General features: G+C 45.2%; 1 protein-coding gene across 1 annotated transcript in view; it reads left to right on the top strand.

Moving 5' to 3' along the window:
• Window positions 13,136-17,176, top strand: part of LRRC6 (leucine rich repeat containing 6) — a 73,305-nt gene continuing 69,264 nt past the window's right edge. The window contains exon 1 of the mRNA XM_005688841.3: window positions 13,136-13,243. Within this exon, the coding sequence (XP_005688898.2) occupies window positions 13,234-13,243 (10 nt within the window). The 5' untranslated portion in view covers window positions 13,136-13,233. The remainder of the gene's footprint in view (window positions 13,244-17,176) is intronic.

Below are 17,176 nucleotides of genomic sequence, written 5' to 3'. Positions count from 1 at the left end.
TTTGCTGGCTTGCCTTATAAATTCTGGACTTGTCAGCCCCCACAACTGCATAAGGTAATTCCTTAAAAGCTCTCTAGATAGATGGATATGTCTGTCTAAATATATCTATAGATATCATACCATATGTATTAATATGCCATATTGCTTCTGTTTCTCTGGAGAATCTTGACAAATACAGCAGGTGTTATAACCAGCATTTGATCGATAACTTTAGTAAAGTTTGATAACTTTCCCCAAGGACACAAAGGGTAGGTCAAACTCGGGTCTGTGTGATTTCACAGCCCTTACTCTTGCCACCACTGATTGGTGCTGAGAAGGGTTATAGGGGAGAGACATGTACCTTGAAGATCAAATATTGCCTGAATCACTCTCTGGAAATTCTAACCCAGGAAAATGTTTTCCATGAGTCGAAAGATTAAGTGGAAAGAGTTATCTTTCAGGGACACCTGTGACCTTTACCTTTTTTTCCCCACATGATATGGCTTGTATAGTATTTTATCTATAATTTTTCAGAATTATTCAACCTCTTGCTTTACTTTTTTAAAAATTAAGGGTATAGTTACTTTACAATGCTGTGTTAGTTTCTGCAGTACAACAAAGTTAATCAGCCATACGTATATCTGCTCCCTCTTTGTGTATGTACATGTGTTTGTTTTTGTTTGGATCTTATATCTCAAATCTAGTCCCGCAAAGATTTGGTGTGAATGAGATGACAGAGAAATCATCTAATGCTGTCTGGGTTGCTTTAGGACCTCTGCTTGTAGAGGTTTCTTTAGCTGCAGTCAGTTCACGCTGGAGCCTTCACTTTGTGCCAGATGTCTTATCTTAGTTACCTGTAATCCTTACCATAGTCCATAGTTGGGTTTCAGTTGTTACAATAGGCAAATCCATGTAATTCCTAATGTGGTCCAGGGAGCCCTCCTTCTGCTTGTAACCATGCCATTGGCTATCTTTGACCTCCCAGCTTGCCTGCTTACCTGCCTCAGGCTGGCAAGGGACACGTGCCAGGAGTGAGGGACAGTCACATGATCCCACTAGTGGGGGTGGCTGGGAAATGCAGGGAAGCATTTGGGTCTTTGGTGAGCTCTAGCAGACCCTGTGAGACCCTCATTTTAAAGAAGAGGCAGGTAAGTTGCAGAGAGAATGCATGACTTGTGCACCCCAAGTCTTTAAGGCTCCTATGTCAAATCTCCCGCCAAGTAAAATCTACTGTAGTTACTTCAGAGCAACTCAAAACTATCTGCATGTGCTATAGTGGATGCCAACCATCTCCCCCTCCTCGCCAAAAGGAATCCCACTATTGCTCACACGATACAGCAGAGCAGACACCTGCTAAGCTGGCATACTTTGCCTCAATGCCACATTTCCCTACCAAGCCTTGATGAAGGTCTGATCACGTATTAAAAAATATCTATCCCGCAGTGATGGTTATATCCCCTCCATCTGTCCCATGCTGGGTAAAATCTGCTACAGCTGTAAGTGACACCTGCTAGAGAACCAGACGGGGTACCTCAGGGGTTGGGGGGTGCAATTTAGCAGGTGGATGCTAAGAGCTGGCAACCACTCTACCAAAATTTTCTACCATCCTTTTGTAGCCTTAAAGGAAAGAAAAACAAAGAAAATGCAAGGCAGGGTGAGAGATGAAGGCTGGTACACCAGGATTTTGATTTTCAATGCAAATACTTAATATTGGCATGGTGAAGAGAGAGTGACCCGCCCATCACCCTAACCTGAATTGCATTAGCATATTTCTGTGTGGGTGAAACTGACATTCAGGCTGTAAATGATCTGCTGTGAGGGAGGTGGTAGAAGCTCTATGCCAGGGGCTCCCTTTTTCTCCCCCCACCTTTTTTTTTCAGTGAAAGGAAAAATCAAGGACCACATTCTAGATCTTTCCACCTTCCCCATTTCATTTTTCTTTCCTCTGCTGAGTCACATCCTTTGAAAATCAGCAAAATAGTTAACAGCACGATATTCCTGCTCTGGAGTCAGGCTAGACCTGGGGCTGAGTTCTGACTGGGCTGCTTACCTGCTATGTCACTTTGGACAAGGTGTTTCATCTTTCTAAGGCTGAATTTCCTCATCCATAAAACAGGATAAAGTATTATTTAATTCCTAGTATTCGTATGAGAAGTAAATGATTCCATGCCAGCAAGGCAGTTAAAATTTGACACAGAGCTTAAGTACACGTAAAGCTCTTCCAAAGTGGGATCTGCCATTGTTATCAACAGAAGTAGTAACATTAGTAGTGGGGCGGGGGGTAACAGTTTTTCTGATTTCTGGGACCATGTGAGTTTTTCATTTACTAGATGAGATGGTATAACAATCGGGTGAGACCTGGGCTGAAGGTTGGCCAAGGACATGTCAATCTGGCTGAATAAATACTTCCTCCAATATTTAACACAAGGTGAAGTGATTATAAAGCCAATATGCCTTTAAACTTTTTTAATATTTATTTTTATTTATTTGACTGTGCTGGGTCTTAGTTGCAGCATTCAGGATCTAGTTCCCTGACCAGGGATCAGACCTGGCCCCACTTTTTTGGAAGCAAGAGTCTTAGCCACCAGGGAAGTCCCAACAATTGGGTTTTGCGGTTAGACAGAGATAGGTTGGACTTGGCTGCTGTCATTTATGACCTTGTGACATTGGGCCTATACTTCAGCTTCTCTGAACTGCAGTTGTAAAACAGATACGTTCACATCTCATGGTTGCACAGTACAGGGGTCGGTGGTGGTGGTGGCATCACTTTAATGACAAAGAGGAGACAGAAGAGAAAATGAGCTTCTATCTTGGCATGAGAAGGGATTCACTTTAAAAATAACCAGCTAAATTTTCTTCATTTTATAAGCGCTTCATCCTCATTTCATTTAAATAAAAAAAGAGAAAATTCAAATATGCAAAAGAGAAAAGGCAACCCGGGATTCCTCAACCCAAAGACAGCCACCGCCAACATCTTGGTGTTGAGCCAAGAAAACTGTCTTGATGGCAAGGTTGATGAGACATGGAAACAGGCCCCCCAGAGGGGAGGACTTTGGACATGGAAGCAGCCACCATCTGGGGTCAGTCGTGTGGCCATTGCCCTGATGGAAGCAGGGAGCTCCAGCGACGACAGGCTCAGCCCCCCACTGTGCTTTAGTGTAAGGGCCATGCCATCAGCTGTCACCCCGCAGGAAAGTTATCTCTCCCCTCCCCCAACTTGGGGGCCAAGACAGCCACATAATGAAAGTGAGCTGTGAAGACCCTTTATCAAAAGGGAAGCAGGAATAAACTAAAACCTAGTGTCCAGAACGCCACTGTGCCCTCATTCCCTTTCTCTCTCCCTGTTTTCAAATCTTTACCCCAGTGGCAGAGCTCCACACAGCTCTGGGCTCACGGTTTAATGGGTGAGGCAGACAAAGAGGCAGTGACATCATCAGCCTGCTGGGCAATAAGACGGAGGGGACTCCAGGTAGCCATGGGGCCCTGAAGAGGGTGGGGTGCTCCCACCTCCGCCTGCACCATAGAGTCTCCCAGGTGTCCTCTACACCCCCTGCACAGCACTCAGTCCCACTGGAGTAAGTCCAGCATCTGTCATTCCTCATGAGAATAAGCTCCAGTAGTGCCGGGACCATTTCTTTCCCCAGTGCCCAGCCAGTGTGCCTAGGGAGGTGCTCAGTGAATACTGAACAGACAGCTGCTGTTGAAAGAACACGTGTCCCAGGGGTGTCTATAGTGGGCACCAGCTGTCTTGTTCTGTCCAGTATCCCTTCTTCCCCCTGTCTGGTTCCTGTAGCATCTTTCTTAGTCACCCCTACCCCAACCCATGGGGTTTAGTGGGGCTGCTAATCCCAAGCCCTGGAGGAGGTGGAGGTACAGGAAACAGTTTGGCCAATCAGATTCTCTTTCTCCCAGGGACAGAGGTGATTAGAGGCAGGCTGTGAGAGAGCCTGGAAGGAGGGCTGCACTCATCCTGTGGCTGTGTCTCCCTACTCCGGTTGCCCAGTTCTTTCCTAGAGTCTCTGAGAAACCTGAGTGTCTTTCCGATAGAGACTTTCTTTTAGCTGAAGTTAGTCCAAGTACATTTATCTTGCTTGGCAGGAAAAAAAAAACCCAATATAGTCTTTTTTTCTTTAAAAATTTTAATTGAGATGAGATTCACAAATGTAAAATAAATCACATTAATCATCTTTCCAGCTCACTATCTCTCTACCTCCTTCAGTGCTGTCAGAGTCAAATTATATCAATCCTGACAGTCTCTCTGTCTCTCATCTTCTATCATGTCATTTTTGTTCTTCTCCACCTGAGGTTCCATGTGTACATACTCGGTCATATCAGGCTCTTTGTGACCCCATGACCTGTAACCTGCCAGGTTCCTCTGTCCATGGGATTTCCCAGGCAAGAATACTGGAGTAGTTTTCCAATCCCCCCTCCACGGATCTTTCCAACCCAGGGATCAAACCCACGTGTCCTGTGTGTTCTGCATTGGCAGGCAGATTCTTTACCACTGAACCACCTGGTAAGGCCAAGATTCCATGAGTCATCATTACAGTCATTTGTTTGCTCTTATTTATGTTCATTGTGCTTTCCTGGTAAAACCGCATCTTTGGTTACATCCAAGGCGACATCTGTTAGGCATCTTTGCCCACACACTGAACATGACTTGAGAAAGACCATACAGCTAGGACTTTCCTTAAATTCATGATCACAACCCTCAAAGTATGTTTGGTGGTGCCTGGCAATCACCATACCCCATCCAAGGCGACATCTGTTAGGCATCTTTGCCCACACACTGAACATGACTTGAGAAAGACCATGCAACCAGGCCTTTCTTTAAATTCATGATCACAACCCTCAAAGTGTGTTTGGTGGTGCCTGGCAATCACCATACCCCATCCTATGTACGGACTCTCCTACTCTATAGTTGACTATTTCATACCTTGTCCTTTCCCTTAAATCTTCAGGATATCTTTCTGAGTCTCATTCTTAGCTGATGTCCTTGCTTCCTATTTTGCTGAGAAAATAGAAACAATTATGAAGACGCAACTAACCATATCTATCCACCTACCAGCATCTGTTCCCGCTCTCTTCCTTCCTGTTCCCTGGATGGAAAGTCCTTGCTGCTATCTAAGACCAACTCACTGCTCATGCACTGAAACCCACCCCCTCTTATCTATTCATAGAAAAGCCTCCAGGAATTTTTCTCCCTTCTGCAGTAGCAGCCTTGATTATGCTGTCATAACTCCTGCCATAATTAAGCCTTTGATTGACTCCACACCCCTTAAAACTCTCTTCTTCCATTTCTCTGCTCCTGGTAGTAGAACGATTCCTTAGTAGATTTGTCTTCTGTACTTATTTGTCTCTAATTCACCTCCTCCAAGTCTTTCTTCAACTCAATCAAGATTCCACTCTAACCATCCATCACAGCATCCCCCTGTCAAAGCTGCAAGGACCTTCAATGTTGCTAAATCTGGTGTAGGTCTCATTTGACTTGACCTATAGCAGCATTGGAGAAGGAAACGGCAACCCACTCCAGTGTTCTTGCCTGGAGAATCCCAGGGACCGGGGAGCCTAGTGGGCTGTTGTCTCTGGGGTCGCACAGAGTCAGACACTACTGAAGCAACTTAGCAGCAGCAGCAGCATAGCAGCTTTGGGAGAAGGTAATGGCATCCCACTCCAGTACTCTTGCCTGGAAAATCCCATGGACAGAGGAGCCTGGTAGGCTGCAGTCCTAAGAGTTGGGGTCACTAAGAGTTGGACATGGCTGAGTGACTTCACTTTCACTTTTTACTTTCATGCATTGGAGAAGGAAATGGCAACCCACTCCAGTGATATGCGTGGAGAATCCCAGGGACGGGGGAGCCTGGTGGGCTGCCGTCTATGGGGTTGCACAGAGTTGGACACGACTGAAGCAACTTAGCAGCAGCAGCAGCAGCATAGCAGCATTGTGTGGATCACAATAAACTGTGGACAATTCTGAAAGCGATGGGAATACCAGACCACCTGACCTGCCTCTTGAGAAACCTATATGCAGGTCAGGAAGCAACAGTTAGAACTGGAAATGGAACAACAGACTGGTTCCAAATAGGAAAGGAGTACGTCAAGGCTGTATATTGTCACTCTGCTTATTTAACTTCTATGCAGAGTACATCATGAGAAATGTTGGGCTGGAGGAAGCACAAGCTGGAATCAAGATTGCTGGGAGAAATATCAATAACCTCAGATATGCAGATGACACCACCCTTATGGCAGAAAGTGAAGAGGAACTAAAAAGCCTCTTGATGAAAGTGAAAGTGGAGAGTGAAAAAGTTGGCTTAAAGCTCAACATTCAGAAAATGAAGATCATGGCATCTGGTCCCATCACTTCATGGCAAATAGATTGGGAAACAATGGAAACAGTGTCAGACTTTATTTTTTGGGGTGCCAAAATCACTGCAGATGGTGATTGCAGCCATGAAATTAAAAGATGCTTACTCCTTGGAAGGAAAGTTATGACCAACTTAGACAGCATATTGAAAAGCAGAGACATTACTTTGCCAACAAAAGTCCGTCTAGTCAAGGCTATGGTTTTTCCTGTGGTCATGTATGGATGTGAGAGTTGGACTGTGAAGAAAGCTGAGCACTGAAGAATTGATGCTTTTGAACTGTGATGTTGGAGAAGACTCTTGAGAGTCCCTTGGACTGCAAGGAGATCCAACCAGTCCATTCTAAAAGAGATCAGTCCTGGCTGTTCATTGGAAGGACTGATGCTGAAACTTAAACTCCAATAATTTGGCCACCTCATGTGAAGAGCAGACTCACTGGAAAAGACTCTGATGCTGGGAGGAATTGAGGCAGGAGAAGAAGGAGATGACAGAGGATGAGATGGCTGGATGGCATCACTGACTCAATGAACGTGAGTCTGAGTGAACTCCGGGAGTTGGTGATGGACAGGGAGGCCTGGTGTGCTGCTATTCATGGGGTCACAAAGAGTCGGACACGACTGAGTGACTGAACTGAACTGAACTGATAGCAGCATTTCACATAGTCCCTCCCTCCTTCTCAAAGCACGTTTCTTACTTGGCTTTACCTCCTACCTCACTGGTTTTATCTCTCCCATTGAGGCAGTCTGAGCACGGGGTGGAAGAGAATTTCCAGACAGAGCACTTCAGAAGGCAGTAAATTTATTAAGAGCAAAGAGCAGAGATAATGTGGGCACTGTGAGCACAGCAGGGTGACACCTCCTGACAGGCCAGAGAGAGCTGATGCTTTTCATGGGTTAGTAGCCAATTTTTATAAACCTCAAGACAAAGAAAATTTCTGCAGAAGGTTGACATTAGGTAATCAGTTAGGGTGCTACAGGGTGACTACTGAGGCGGGCATTCTTGCCTAATTTGGGCTTAAGAAGCTGGCTGGTGATGATCAGGGGTCTTTTGGCAATGGTTACAAAGGGGTTCAGTCAGCTTCAGGGTGACATTGATTCTGGGCTCCACATCCTCCTTAGTACCAGGCCTTGCATCTGTGGCCTTGGGGCAGGACTCCACATCTCCTTTGCTAACTCTTCCACATACACCAACTTTCAAATTTTAGAGTATCTTCGGCTTTGTCCTTGGACCTCTTCTCTGTCTAAACTCCTTTCCAGAGTGTCTCATCCATGCATGCGAGTGTAAACACCTCTACAAACCGTGACCTCTCCAACTTGGTCTCCAGCTTGGACCTCTGCTTCACATTCACGTACTTGGCTGACCTCTCACAATTTCTGCCCGGATGTCTAACATATACCTCAATTTTAACATGAGCAAAACAGAGTGTTTGAATCCTACCTCCTCCAGATCTTCCCTATCCACTGACTTCACCATGTCAGTTCATGGCAATTCCATTTTTTGGCTTTCCTAATAAAAAATTGAACAGTCCTCCTTGACTCTTATATTACTTTGCTGGGGTTGATGTAATGACGTGTCACAAACTGGGAGGCTTAAAGGACAGAAAAGTATCTTCTCAATTGTTCCGGAGGCTAGAAGTCCAAAATCAAAGTGTCAGTAGGGCAGGGAGGGAAGGATCTGATCCTAGCTTGTAGACAGCCATCTCATTCTTGGGTCTTCATGTGGTCTTCCTATGTGTCTATGTCCACCACATTTGGAATAAAAGCCTTGCAAGGTCTTACATGACTCTCAGCCTCCTTCCTGCCCCTTAGCCCTTGTTCTTTGCTCATCTGTTCCATCACGCCAGTCACCTTTCTCCATTCCTTTAGCAGGGCAGGGTTCTCGCCATCTGAGAGCTTGACCTCTTCTCTCTCCCTGGGAAAGGTCTTCCCTTAGTCCTTCATGTAACAGACTCCTTCTCATATTCAGGTCTCTTCCCAAATGTGACCTATGTGACTGCCCAAGTAGCCCTCCTCCAAACTCATTCCATCTTCCATGTTTCCTTCATAATCCATATTATCATATCAAAATGTCTTATGTAGTCTTTGTTTACTTGCTTACTGTCTGTCTTCCCCTATGTGTATATAAGTTTCCGAATGGCCAAAACCTTTAAATCTCAGTCATCACTGTATCCCAAGTCCAAGGGACTGAGTACATGCTTATTAAAAGATAAATACATAAATGAGTGAATGGGACCCTTTAATGCCCACCCAGATGAAAAAATTTTACACCAACTACATCATATTCTTGAAACAATTATTTGAGCACACACAGGCACGCACACGCGCACACACACACACACACAAACTCACATTCAGGTAGGCAAGAGGAGACAGAGCAAATAAAAGATTATATTAAGATCAGAATTTGGAACAGACAGCATCAGTCCTCTGTTCATATAACCGAAGCCTTTGAACATATACTTTTCTCTAAGTTGAAATGGGAGGTTATGAATTCTAGAAGATTTTGTGGGCAAGGCCTCTTTCTGCCTTAGGACAAATGGTGCTTGTGTGATAAGGAAGGTAAGATCATTTCCAGCAGCTGCCACCCAACTTGAAAAGGGTTGATTGATATGACAAAGTCTTTTCAAAGAACATACATCAAAGAAGATGATTGACAGTGAAGTAAACATTTTAGAACTAGAGTAATTAGGAATATATTAGCAATTAAAATAAACTTATTATCATTAGCAAAATTGGCAGTTACTTGCAGTTTCCCCAGGGGCCTCATTTCAAGTTCATCCTTGTAGATTATATTAAGGCAGGATTAATGTTTTTGGGGATGCAGTTTTAATTTTTGTGGATTTTGTTTTTTCATATCCCTGTCCATAGCTAATAGAGCTCACTGGTTCTCAAATAAAGGTCTTATTGATCTTGGGGCTTCTATGAGCTGAACCCAGGTGTGCTAACACCAAACTGAACAAAGCTGCTATTTACCCAGTTCTTGGAGAAAATTAAATAAGTGGATACAATTTTTTATCTTCCTCTTTTATACAATCTTTTAGGCCTTCACCACTTGCTAGTGCATGTCTTCCAGAAGGTACTAGAAAATGACAGAATTCCTGAGCTTGAAGCAAATAAACAAACTAATCAAGGAAAAACCTTGGTCACCAGCCTTCTGAGATCAATGTATCTTCCTTCTATGGACATGTGTATTGATGGTTTGGACTCTTTGGATGGTAACAGAGGCAGGATTGAACCCTCTATCTTCTTTACCTTTTGGTTTCTGCTCATTATCCCAATTAGTGGAAGGGTATCTATTAGCATCAAAATCATCAAAGTTGTATCAGTTAGGGTTCTTTGTTGAGAGTAATGAAAACTGACCCTGGCAATAGAACAAAAGGGTAGTGTGGGTAACTCTGGCTTCTATATCAGGAAGCTGGCACCTGGAATTGCCCTCCAACAAGATCCAGAGAAATAAATATGGAGACAAAACAAATGTGCACTTTAAACATAAGGTTATGAGTGACAGTCATGGGCAAGATTCTACTCTGTGTTAGAGATGCTTTACTCAGAAGAATCTGGAAGAGTTAGTCTCCTCCCACTGAGGCTGGAGAGGGTCCAGAAACAACTAATGTCCATGGGGCATGGCAGGATGGCCTCATGCAAAATGAAGAAAATATTTTATTCCATCTTTCAGACTCTGAGCTCACTTGTGACCTGCCACTAGTAAGACTGTGCTCTTCATGGCAATGACTAGCTGAGTCTGAACCCTTTCCCATGGGTGCTGTAGGATGTAATAGAAGGATTACCCAAACAGCTGTATACTCATCTGCTCTGACAGTGAAGGGTTTCAGTTTAATTAATGGGCTTTAAAGCACCCATCAATGTTTTATACTGCTTTCCTTTTCAGGTGAGAATTAATTATTGGTCTAGTTAAGCAGGAAGAGAACTCATAGGTGTGGAATTTTAGACTCTGGAGACCACCTAATGGGGCTGAGGAAGGTGGGCTGATCTGGGCACAAAGAGAATGGACAGCACATAGTCTTGGAGTCTGGGGAGACTTGAGCTCTAGGTGTTTCAAACCCTACTTCTGGGAGTTTCCCAAGGGCTGGGCCTCTAAGAGCAAACAGAATCAAATGCTGTTTTTTGCCCAGGCTTCCCCGATGGCTCAGTGGTAAAGAATTTGCCTGCAATGCAGGAGATGAAAAGACACAGGTTCAGTCCCTGGGTCAGGAAGATCTCCTGGAAAAGGAAATGGCAACCCACTTCAGTATTCTTGCTTGGGAAATCCCATGGACAGAGGAGCCTGGCCGGCTACAGTCCATAGCGTTGCAAAGAGTCAGACGTGACTGAGCACATGAGCAACACAGACAACCTATTGAATGGTCTCAGTTTGTATGAGATTAGTGCTCAAGGACACTGACACCTGCTTTAATGAGAAAAAAGCCTCAGAGGACTGAAGCTACTCAAAGGATGTTGAGAAACCACTGAGTCCAGATTCCTGCCTAAATGAGGCATCTCCTTCTACAGAATTCTGCACAGATCAATCAAACATATTCCAATCAAGTAATTGCAAACAACGAACTTCATTTATTTGGACATCATTAAACCATTCCAAAAACATGCAGTGAAAGGGGCCTGTCCACCCTTTGAATCTAGGTGTGTTTCCCCCCACTTTGACCAATAGAGTACAAGGGAAGAAACTCGTTCACGCCCCACAGTAGTCATTACCACCGTTTCAGTTGTTTCCTGCTGTATGAAAATTACTCTCAAAGTTATCTCATGATTTTGTGGGTGAGGAATTGATGTAGGGATCAGCTGGGTGATTCTCCTGTACCATGTGGCATTGATCAAGATCAGCCACTCAGTTACAGTTAGAAATGGATGGGCTGATTTACAAGGTCCAAGCATCATTCAGTATCTGCCACATGAACAGGGAGAGCTGGAAGGCTGGCGGGGGTACCTATTCTTGGCTTCTCAAGCATGGCAGCCTTGGGGTAGTCAGACTTCTTATGGGACAGCTCAGGACTCCATAAGTCAGTGTTTGGCAAAGTGGACGCTTCATGGATTTTTATGAACTAATTCTGCAAATCACACAGCACCTCTCTCTCTGTACCCGACTGGTTCAAGTGGGCAGAAGCATGTCCAGATCCAAGGTGAGGGACAGTGACAATGCCTTTCAATGGGAGGAATGTAGACTAATTTCTACCCATCCATGTGTGCTTTATCGCTGAGTCATGTCCAACTCTTTGTGACCCCATGGACTGTAGCTCTCCAGGCTCCTCTGTCCAGGGGAATTTTTAGGTGAGAACACTGAAGTGGGTTGCCATTTCCTCCTCCAGGGGATCTTCCTGACTCAGAGAAAGAACCTGCATCTCCTTTGTCTCCTGCATTGCAGGCAGAGTCTTTACCTGCTGAGCCATTGGGAAAGCCCAGTTTCTATCCATGCATGTTTAAATCTTTCCATCCACCACTGGGAAATTCTGGATTAAAGAAGGAAGAGAGGAAGAACATGAAACTGCAAGTGCTGGTAAGCATGGAAGATTGGTTTACTTGTTATAAAGCTGCAATGAGGAAATTCTTCAGAAGGAAAATTAATGCAATGGAGCTGTAACCAAAGTATTTGTTACACATCATAAAAATACTGATTTTATATAATAAGAACCCAATAACTTTCTAGGTCAATGTCCTTGGAATTTAGCCAGCACAAAAGAAGTAGGAGGCCAGTTTTGCTGTTACCGGAATTTTTTAAAACCCTCTCTAAAATTTATTTCTACTTAAATATAGAATATGTTGCAGCAGTTTTCTCAGGAAGTCCCGCTCATCTTGTTACATTTCCAAGAGCCAAAGAAACAAGTCTATTTTGAATAATGGTTTGCATAAGCAGACACACACCAAGGCTTTTTAAACCACCACGTTCAGTTGGAATGAAATGAATTTGACTTCACTTGGAGCTGTCACACTGTGATTTATTTCCCAATTTCCCTTCCCATCAGTGGAGGGTAACAATCAAAGCACACTGTACACCTGTCCTGCGTGACCCATGGGTCCTCTGATTCTAAAAAACACAGTGTCTTGTGATGCTGGGTGGAGAAAGGGCACAGCAAAACCACCCCAGCCTGGCCCATAACAAATTATGAAGAAATATTCCTGGTTTTCTTGTTTTATCACCCACATCTCTTCTCTATTCCACCAGAATGTCAAACAGCCTAAGATCTTCCTCTTATAAGAAGGATTTCTTACCCTAGATTTCAGTAAAAACGTCTCGAGATGAAGAAGTTATTTCAGAGAATGGGGCACCTTTCTTGGGTAGCCTGCTTGATCCCCTAAATACTGAGTCGGCTGTTTGTTTTTTAAGTGTCTTTCATTCACTGAAATTATTTCATTAAGCTTCACAATGACCCTTGGAGGTTATTATCAGTACTTACCTAACAGGTGGAAATTAAGGTTAGGGAAGTTTAAGGTCACACCTTGGGAAACGGGAGTGTGGGCCGATTCCAGTGTGGAAGGCCTTCAATCAAATACGAAGAGAAAAGAGCAAAGGACAGGCTAAGGGGACTCAGGAAGCAGCTCCCCTCAGGAAACAGAGCGTTCTGTGGTTCTGTGTTTAGTTCGGCCAGCTGATCTGGGGTCAGGGAAGCAGTCTGCCGAGATGGAGGCTGGGGCCGTGTTGGAGGACTAGGTCTGGGCTATGGGGCACCCTGGTCTTCTCTGGGGTAGACCCTCCTCCCAGCACCTCCAGAGTCGGGAAACGCGGCCCCGTCTGGCCCCGCGCGGCCTCCGTAGAGTCCCCGTTGCCATGGCTCCCAGGTGCCGACGCGCGGAGGAGAGACCGAGGTGGCCGGGGAGTCTTGGCGGGTCCTGGTGGAGCTTCCCGGGCCTGGTGGAGACCCCCGAGACCCTCGAGGGGCGACATGGGACGGAGTAAGCGCCCCCTCCCATCTTCCGCCCTCGATCGTCCCCATTCTAGGCATCGTCCCGGGCCTCTCGGGACCCTCGACGCCCCTTCTGCCCGCGGACCCCAGCCCCTCCGGCCCTTGGCCCTCTGCAGACCCGGCTGGGGCAGGCCCTGCGCCGACTGACTGGGCTGCTTGGCCCCGGGGAGACCCAGGTTCCCGATCTGTAAAGTGGGGCAGGTGTGGGGCTGGGGGAGAAAGGCATGGCACTTGATGGAAGGGCTCGTGGAAAGTCTAAGCGTCTTGGCGTCAGACACGCCCGGTTCGAGCCCGCGCGTCCCCTTGCCTGCAGTGTGGGCTAGTCGCTGTCTCTGAGCCACACTGGCAGCAAAGTGTAGCCTCGTGGTTGAGGGACCCGACCGGCCAGAGCCTTACCTCGTCCACCTTCCTGCCACCAGCTGTGAGACTTCCTCACCTCCAAAATGAAGGCAGTAATAGTATCTGTTTACAGTCAGTGTTGTAAATATGATTATGAATATACCAAGAGACTGTGAAGTGGCAGAATTAGCAGTTACTTATATATTTTAGGTTGTACCAATTATTTCAGGTTGAACTATTCCAATACTGACACTATCTTTGACCTTTCCAAATTACACTTTTATACAGTTACCCTGAATTTATCACTTACTGTAGGAGTGTCATAGTGAATACTTCTAAATCAAGAGACTGTGGTAGATGGTGGGGTATTTCCCCTGCAAGAGCTGACAGTCTGGTGGTGGAAAGGGGATGGTGATTTTAAATGTTTACACTGTCCCAAATCTTGAGAGTGTTATTTCCTCTCCCTTCCCTTATCCCCATCCCATGGTTTTCTTTTTTGCTTATCAATATTTGTTACTTTTCTGTGGATTATCCTTTGCCCTCTGCCTTTGAATCCTGTCCACTTTCATTTGTTAAATCATTAACATATCAGACTCATACTGGAGTTCCTACCCTGTGGCTCAGACGATAAAAAAAAATCTGCCTGCAATGTGGGAGACCTGGGTTTGATGCCTGGATCAGGAAGATCCCCTGGAGTAAGGAAATGGCAACCCACTCCAGTATTCTTGCCAGGAGAATTCCGTGGACACCAGAGCCTGGCGGGTACAGTCCATGGGGTCACAAAGAGTCAGACACAACTGAGCAACTAACACTGACACGCCTCGTGTCGGATGTTGAGGGTGCAGTGGTGAACAAAAGAGGTGGGCCAGCCCTCTTGGAGCTTCTCCCTTTGAGGAAGAAAGCCAACACTTATTTTAAAATATCAGTCCCGATGGAATAAAACACTAAGATACAAGACCCTTGGCTTTTACTGCTCTTTTCACAGTTCTGAACTCTACATCAGAAGAAAAAACTTGAGCTTCCGAGAAAAGATGGTAATAAGGGCTAACGACTGTCGTGTTCTTGCTGCCTTCTAGGCAGTGTTCTGAGTGGTATCCCTGTGTTAACCCCTTGAGTTCTCACAAAAATCTTGTGAGACAGACACAACCTCCATTTTGCAGTTGAGGAATCTGAAGAACAGAGAGGTTAAGCAACCTGCCGATTGTCACACAGTCAGCAATGTATCTGGGATGTGAACCTGAACAGAGCTGGCTTTCTTTAATCTGTGGCTACACTGTCTCCTGAGAGTAAGGGAAGGTCTGATGAGGAAAAGAGAGCCGTGGTGTGAGCTCTCATGTTGAAAGTCAAAGAAACTACTTTTAGTGTTGATGTCTGCCCAGAGAGATCAAGGTCAAGCCTGGGAGCAGTGGGTGGGGGAAAATAAAAGAATTAGTGCCTCTCTGCACTTTTAATCCAGTACAAATTATGACTTAGAGAAAAAAGAACTTCTTTCTTAATATTGAATTCATTTTGTATTGATATTACTGTGACTATCAAATTAGTGTGGCTAGTCTCTAAGATGTAATCTGTGTGTGCATTTGCCAGGGGAAGCTCAGTTCAGTTCAGTTCAGTTCAGTTCAGTCGCTCAGTCGTGTCCGACTCTTTGCGACCCCATGAATCGCAGCATGCCAGGCCTCCCTGTCCATCACCAACTCCCAGAGTGCACTCAGACTCACGTCCATCGAATCAGTGATGCCATCCAGCCATCTCATCCTCTGTCATCCCCTTCTCCTCCTGCCCCCAATCCCTCCCAGCATCAGAGTCTTTTCCAATGAGTCAACTCTTCACATGAGGTGGCCAAAGTACTGGAGTTTCAGCTTTGGCATCATTCCTTCCAAAGACATCCCAGGGCTGATCTCCTTCAGAATGGACTGGTTGGATCTCCTTGCAGTCCAAGGGACCCTCAAGAGTCTTCTCCAACACCACAGTTCAAAAGCATCAATTCTTTGGTGCTCAGCCTTCTTCACAGTCCAGCTCTCACATCCATTCATGACCACAGGAAAAACCATAGCCTTGACTAGACGGACCTTAGTCGGCAAAGTAATGTCTCTGCTTTTGAATATACTGTTTAGGTTGGTCATAACTTTTCTTCCAAGGAGTAAGCATCTTTTAATTTCATGGCTGCAATCACCATCTGCAGAGATTTTGGAGCCCCCAAAAATAAAGTCTGACACTGTTTCCACTGTTTCCCCATCTATTTCCCATGAAGTGATGGGACTGGATGCGATGATCTTCGTTCTCAAGTTAAGTACCCTCAAAGCCGTAGGATGTTATTGCTGGAAGGAAGCTCAGCGGTCTCTAGTTCACACCATCTTTAAAACTATATAGATGGACTCTGTTATGCAGCAGGTTTAAGCATCTGGTCTCAAACTTTATACTTGTTATGTGATAAGTTAGCATTCAATTTGAGGTCCAGTTCAGTGGCCTTTCATAGTGTCTGCATTTTCTTAAAGGCACGTAGAGGAAAAATCAGTTTTACATTAATTCCTCTCAGTTCACCTTAAAGAGGAAACTCCAATTAGAATCATCCTTCTAATGCATTGGCTGTTATATTGTAGACTTCATCAGCTGCTTATAACAAATCCTTTAAATCGTGTTTCCTACTTTTAAGTCCTAATTCATTTGGTGGACAGTATTGTTTACCATTAATTTCAAGCTCTATTTTTTTTTTCGCCACACCTAGCAACATGTAGGCGGAGAAGGCAATGGCACCCCACTCCAGTACTCTTGCCTGGAAAATCCCATGGATGGAGGAGCCTGGTGGGCTACAGTCCATGGCGTCGCGAAGAGTCGGACACGACTGAGTGACTTCACTTTCACTTTTCCCTTTCATGCATTGGAGAGGAAATGGCAATCCACTCCAGTGTTCTTGCCTGGAGAATCCCAGGGAAGGGGGAGCCTGGTGGGCTGCTGTCTATGGGGTTGCACAGAGTCGGACACGACTGAAGTGACTTAGCAGCAGCAGCAGCGGCAGCAACAGCATGTAGGCTCTTAGTTTCCCAGGGATTGAACCCAAGCAGCCTGCACTGGAAGCTCAGAGTCTTAAGCACTGGACTACCGGGGAAGACCCAATTGCAAGCTGAGATATGCTGTTGATATCATATGGCTAGTTCATCACACACCTATGAATAACTGAGAAATGCTTTTAATAAACATTTTAGCTACACCAGAAAAAGCTTTTTGATGAAAGATGGGCTTCCAAGAAAAGCATCCTTTAAAGAAATTGCATGGATTTACATCAGTCAGTTCAGTTCAGTCACTCAGTTGTGTCCAGCTCTTTGCGACCCCATGGACTGGGCAGCATGCAAGGCCTCCCTTGTCTGTAACCAACTCCCAGAGTTTACTTAAACTCATGTCCACTGAGTCGGTGATGCCATCCAACCATCTCATCCTCTGTCGTCCCCTTCTCCTCTCACCTTTAGTCTTCCCAGCATCAGGATCTTTTCAAATGAGTCAGTTCTTTGCATCAGGTGGCCAAAGGATTGGAGTTTCAGCTTCAACATCAGTCCTTCCAATGAATATTCAGGACTGATATTCTGCAGGA

The sequence above is a fragment of the Capra hircus genome, chromosome 14 (assembly GCF_001704415.2).
Source record: "Capra hircus breed San Clemente chromosome 14, ASM170441v1, whole genome shotgun sequence".
Classification (NCBI taxonomy): domain Eukaryota; kingdom Metazoa; phylum Chordata; class Mammalia; order Artiodactyla; family Bovidae; genus Capra; species Capra hircus.
Note: the sequence above shows the minus strand (reverse complement) of the source record. Positions and strands in the feature narration are given on the sequence as shown.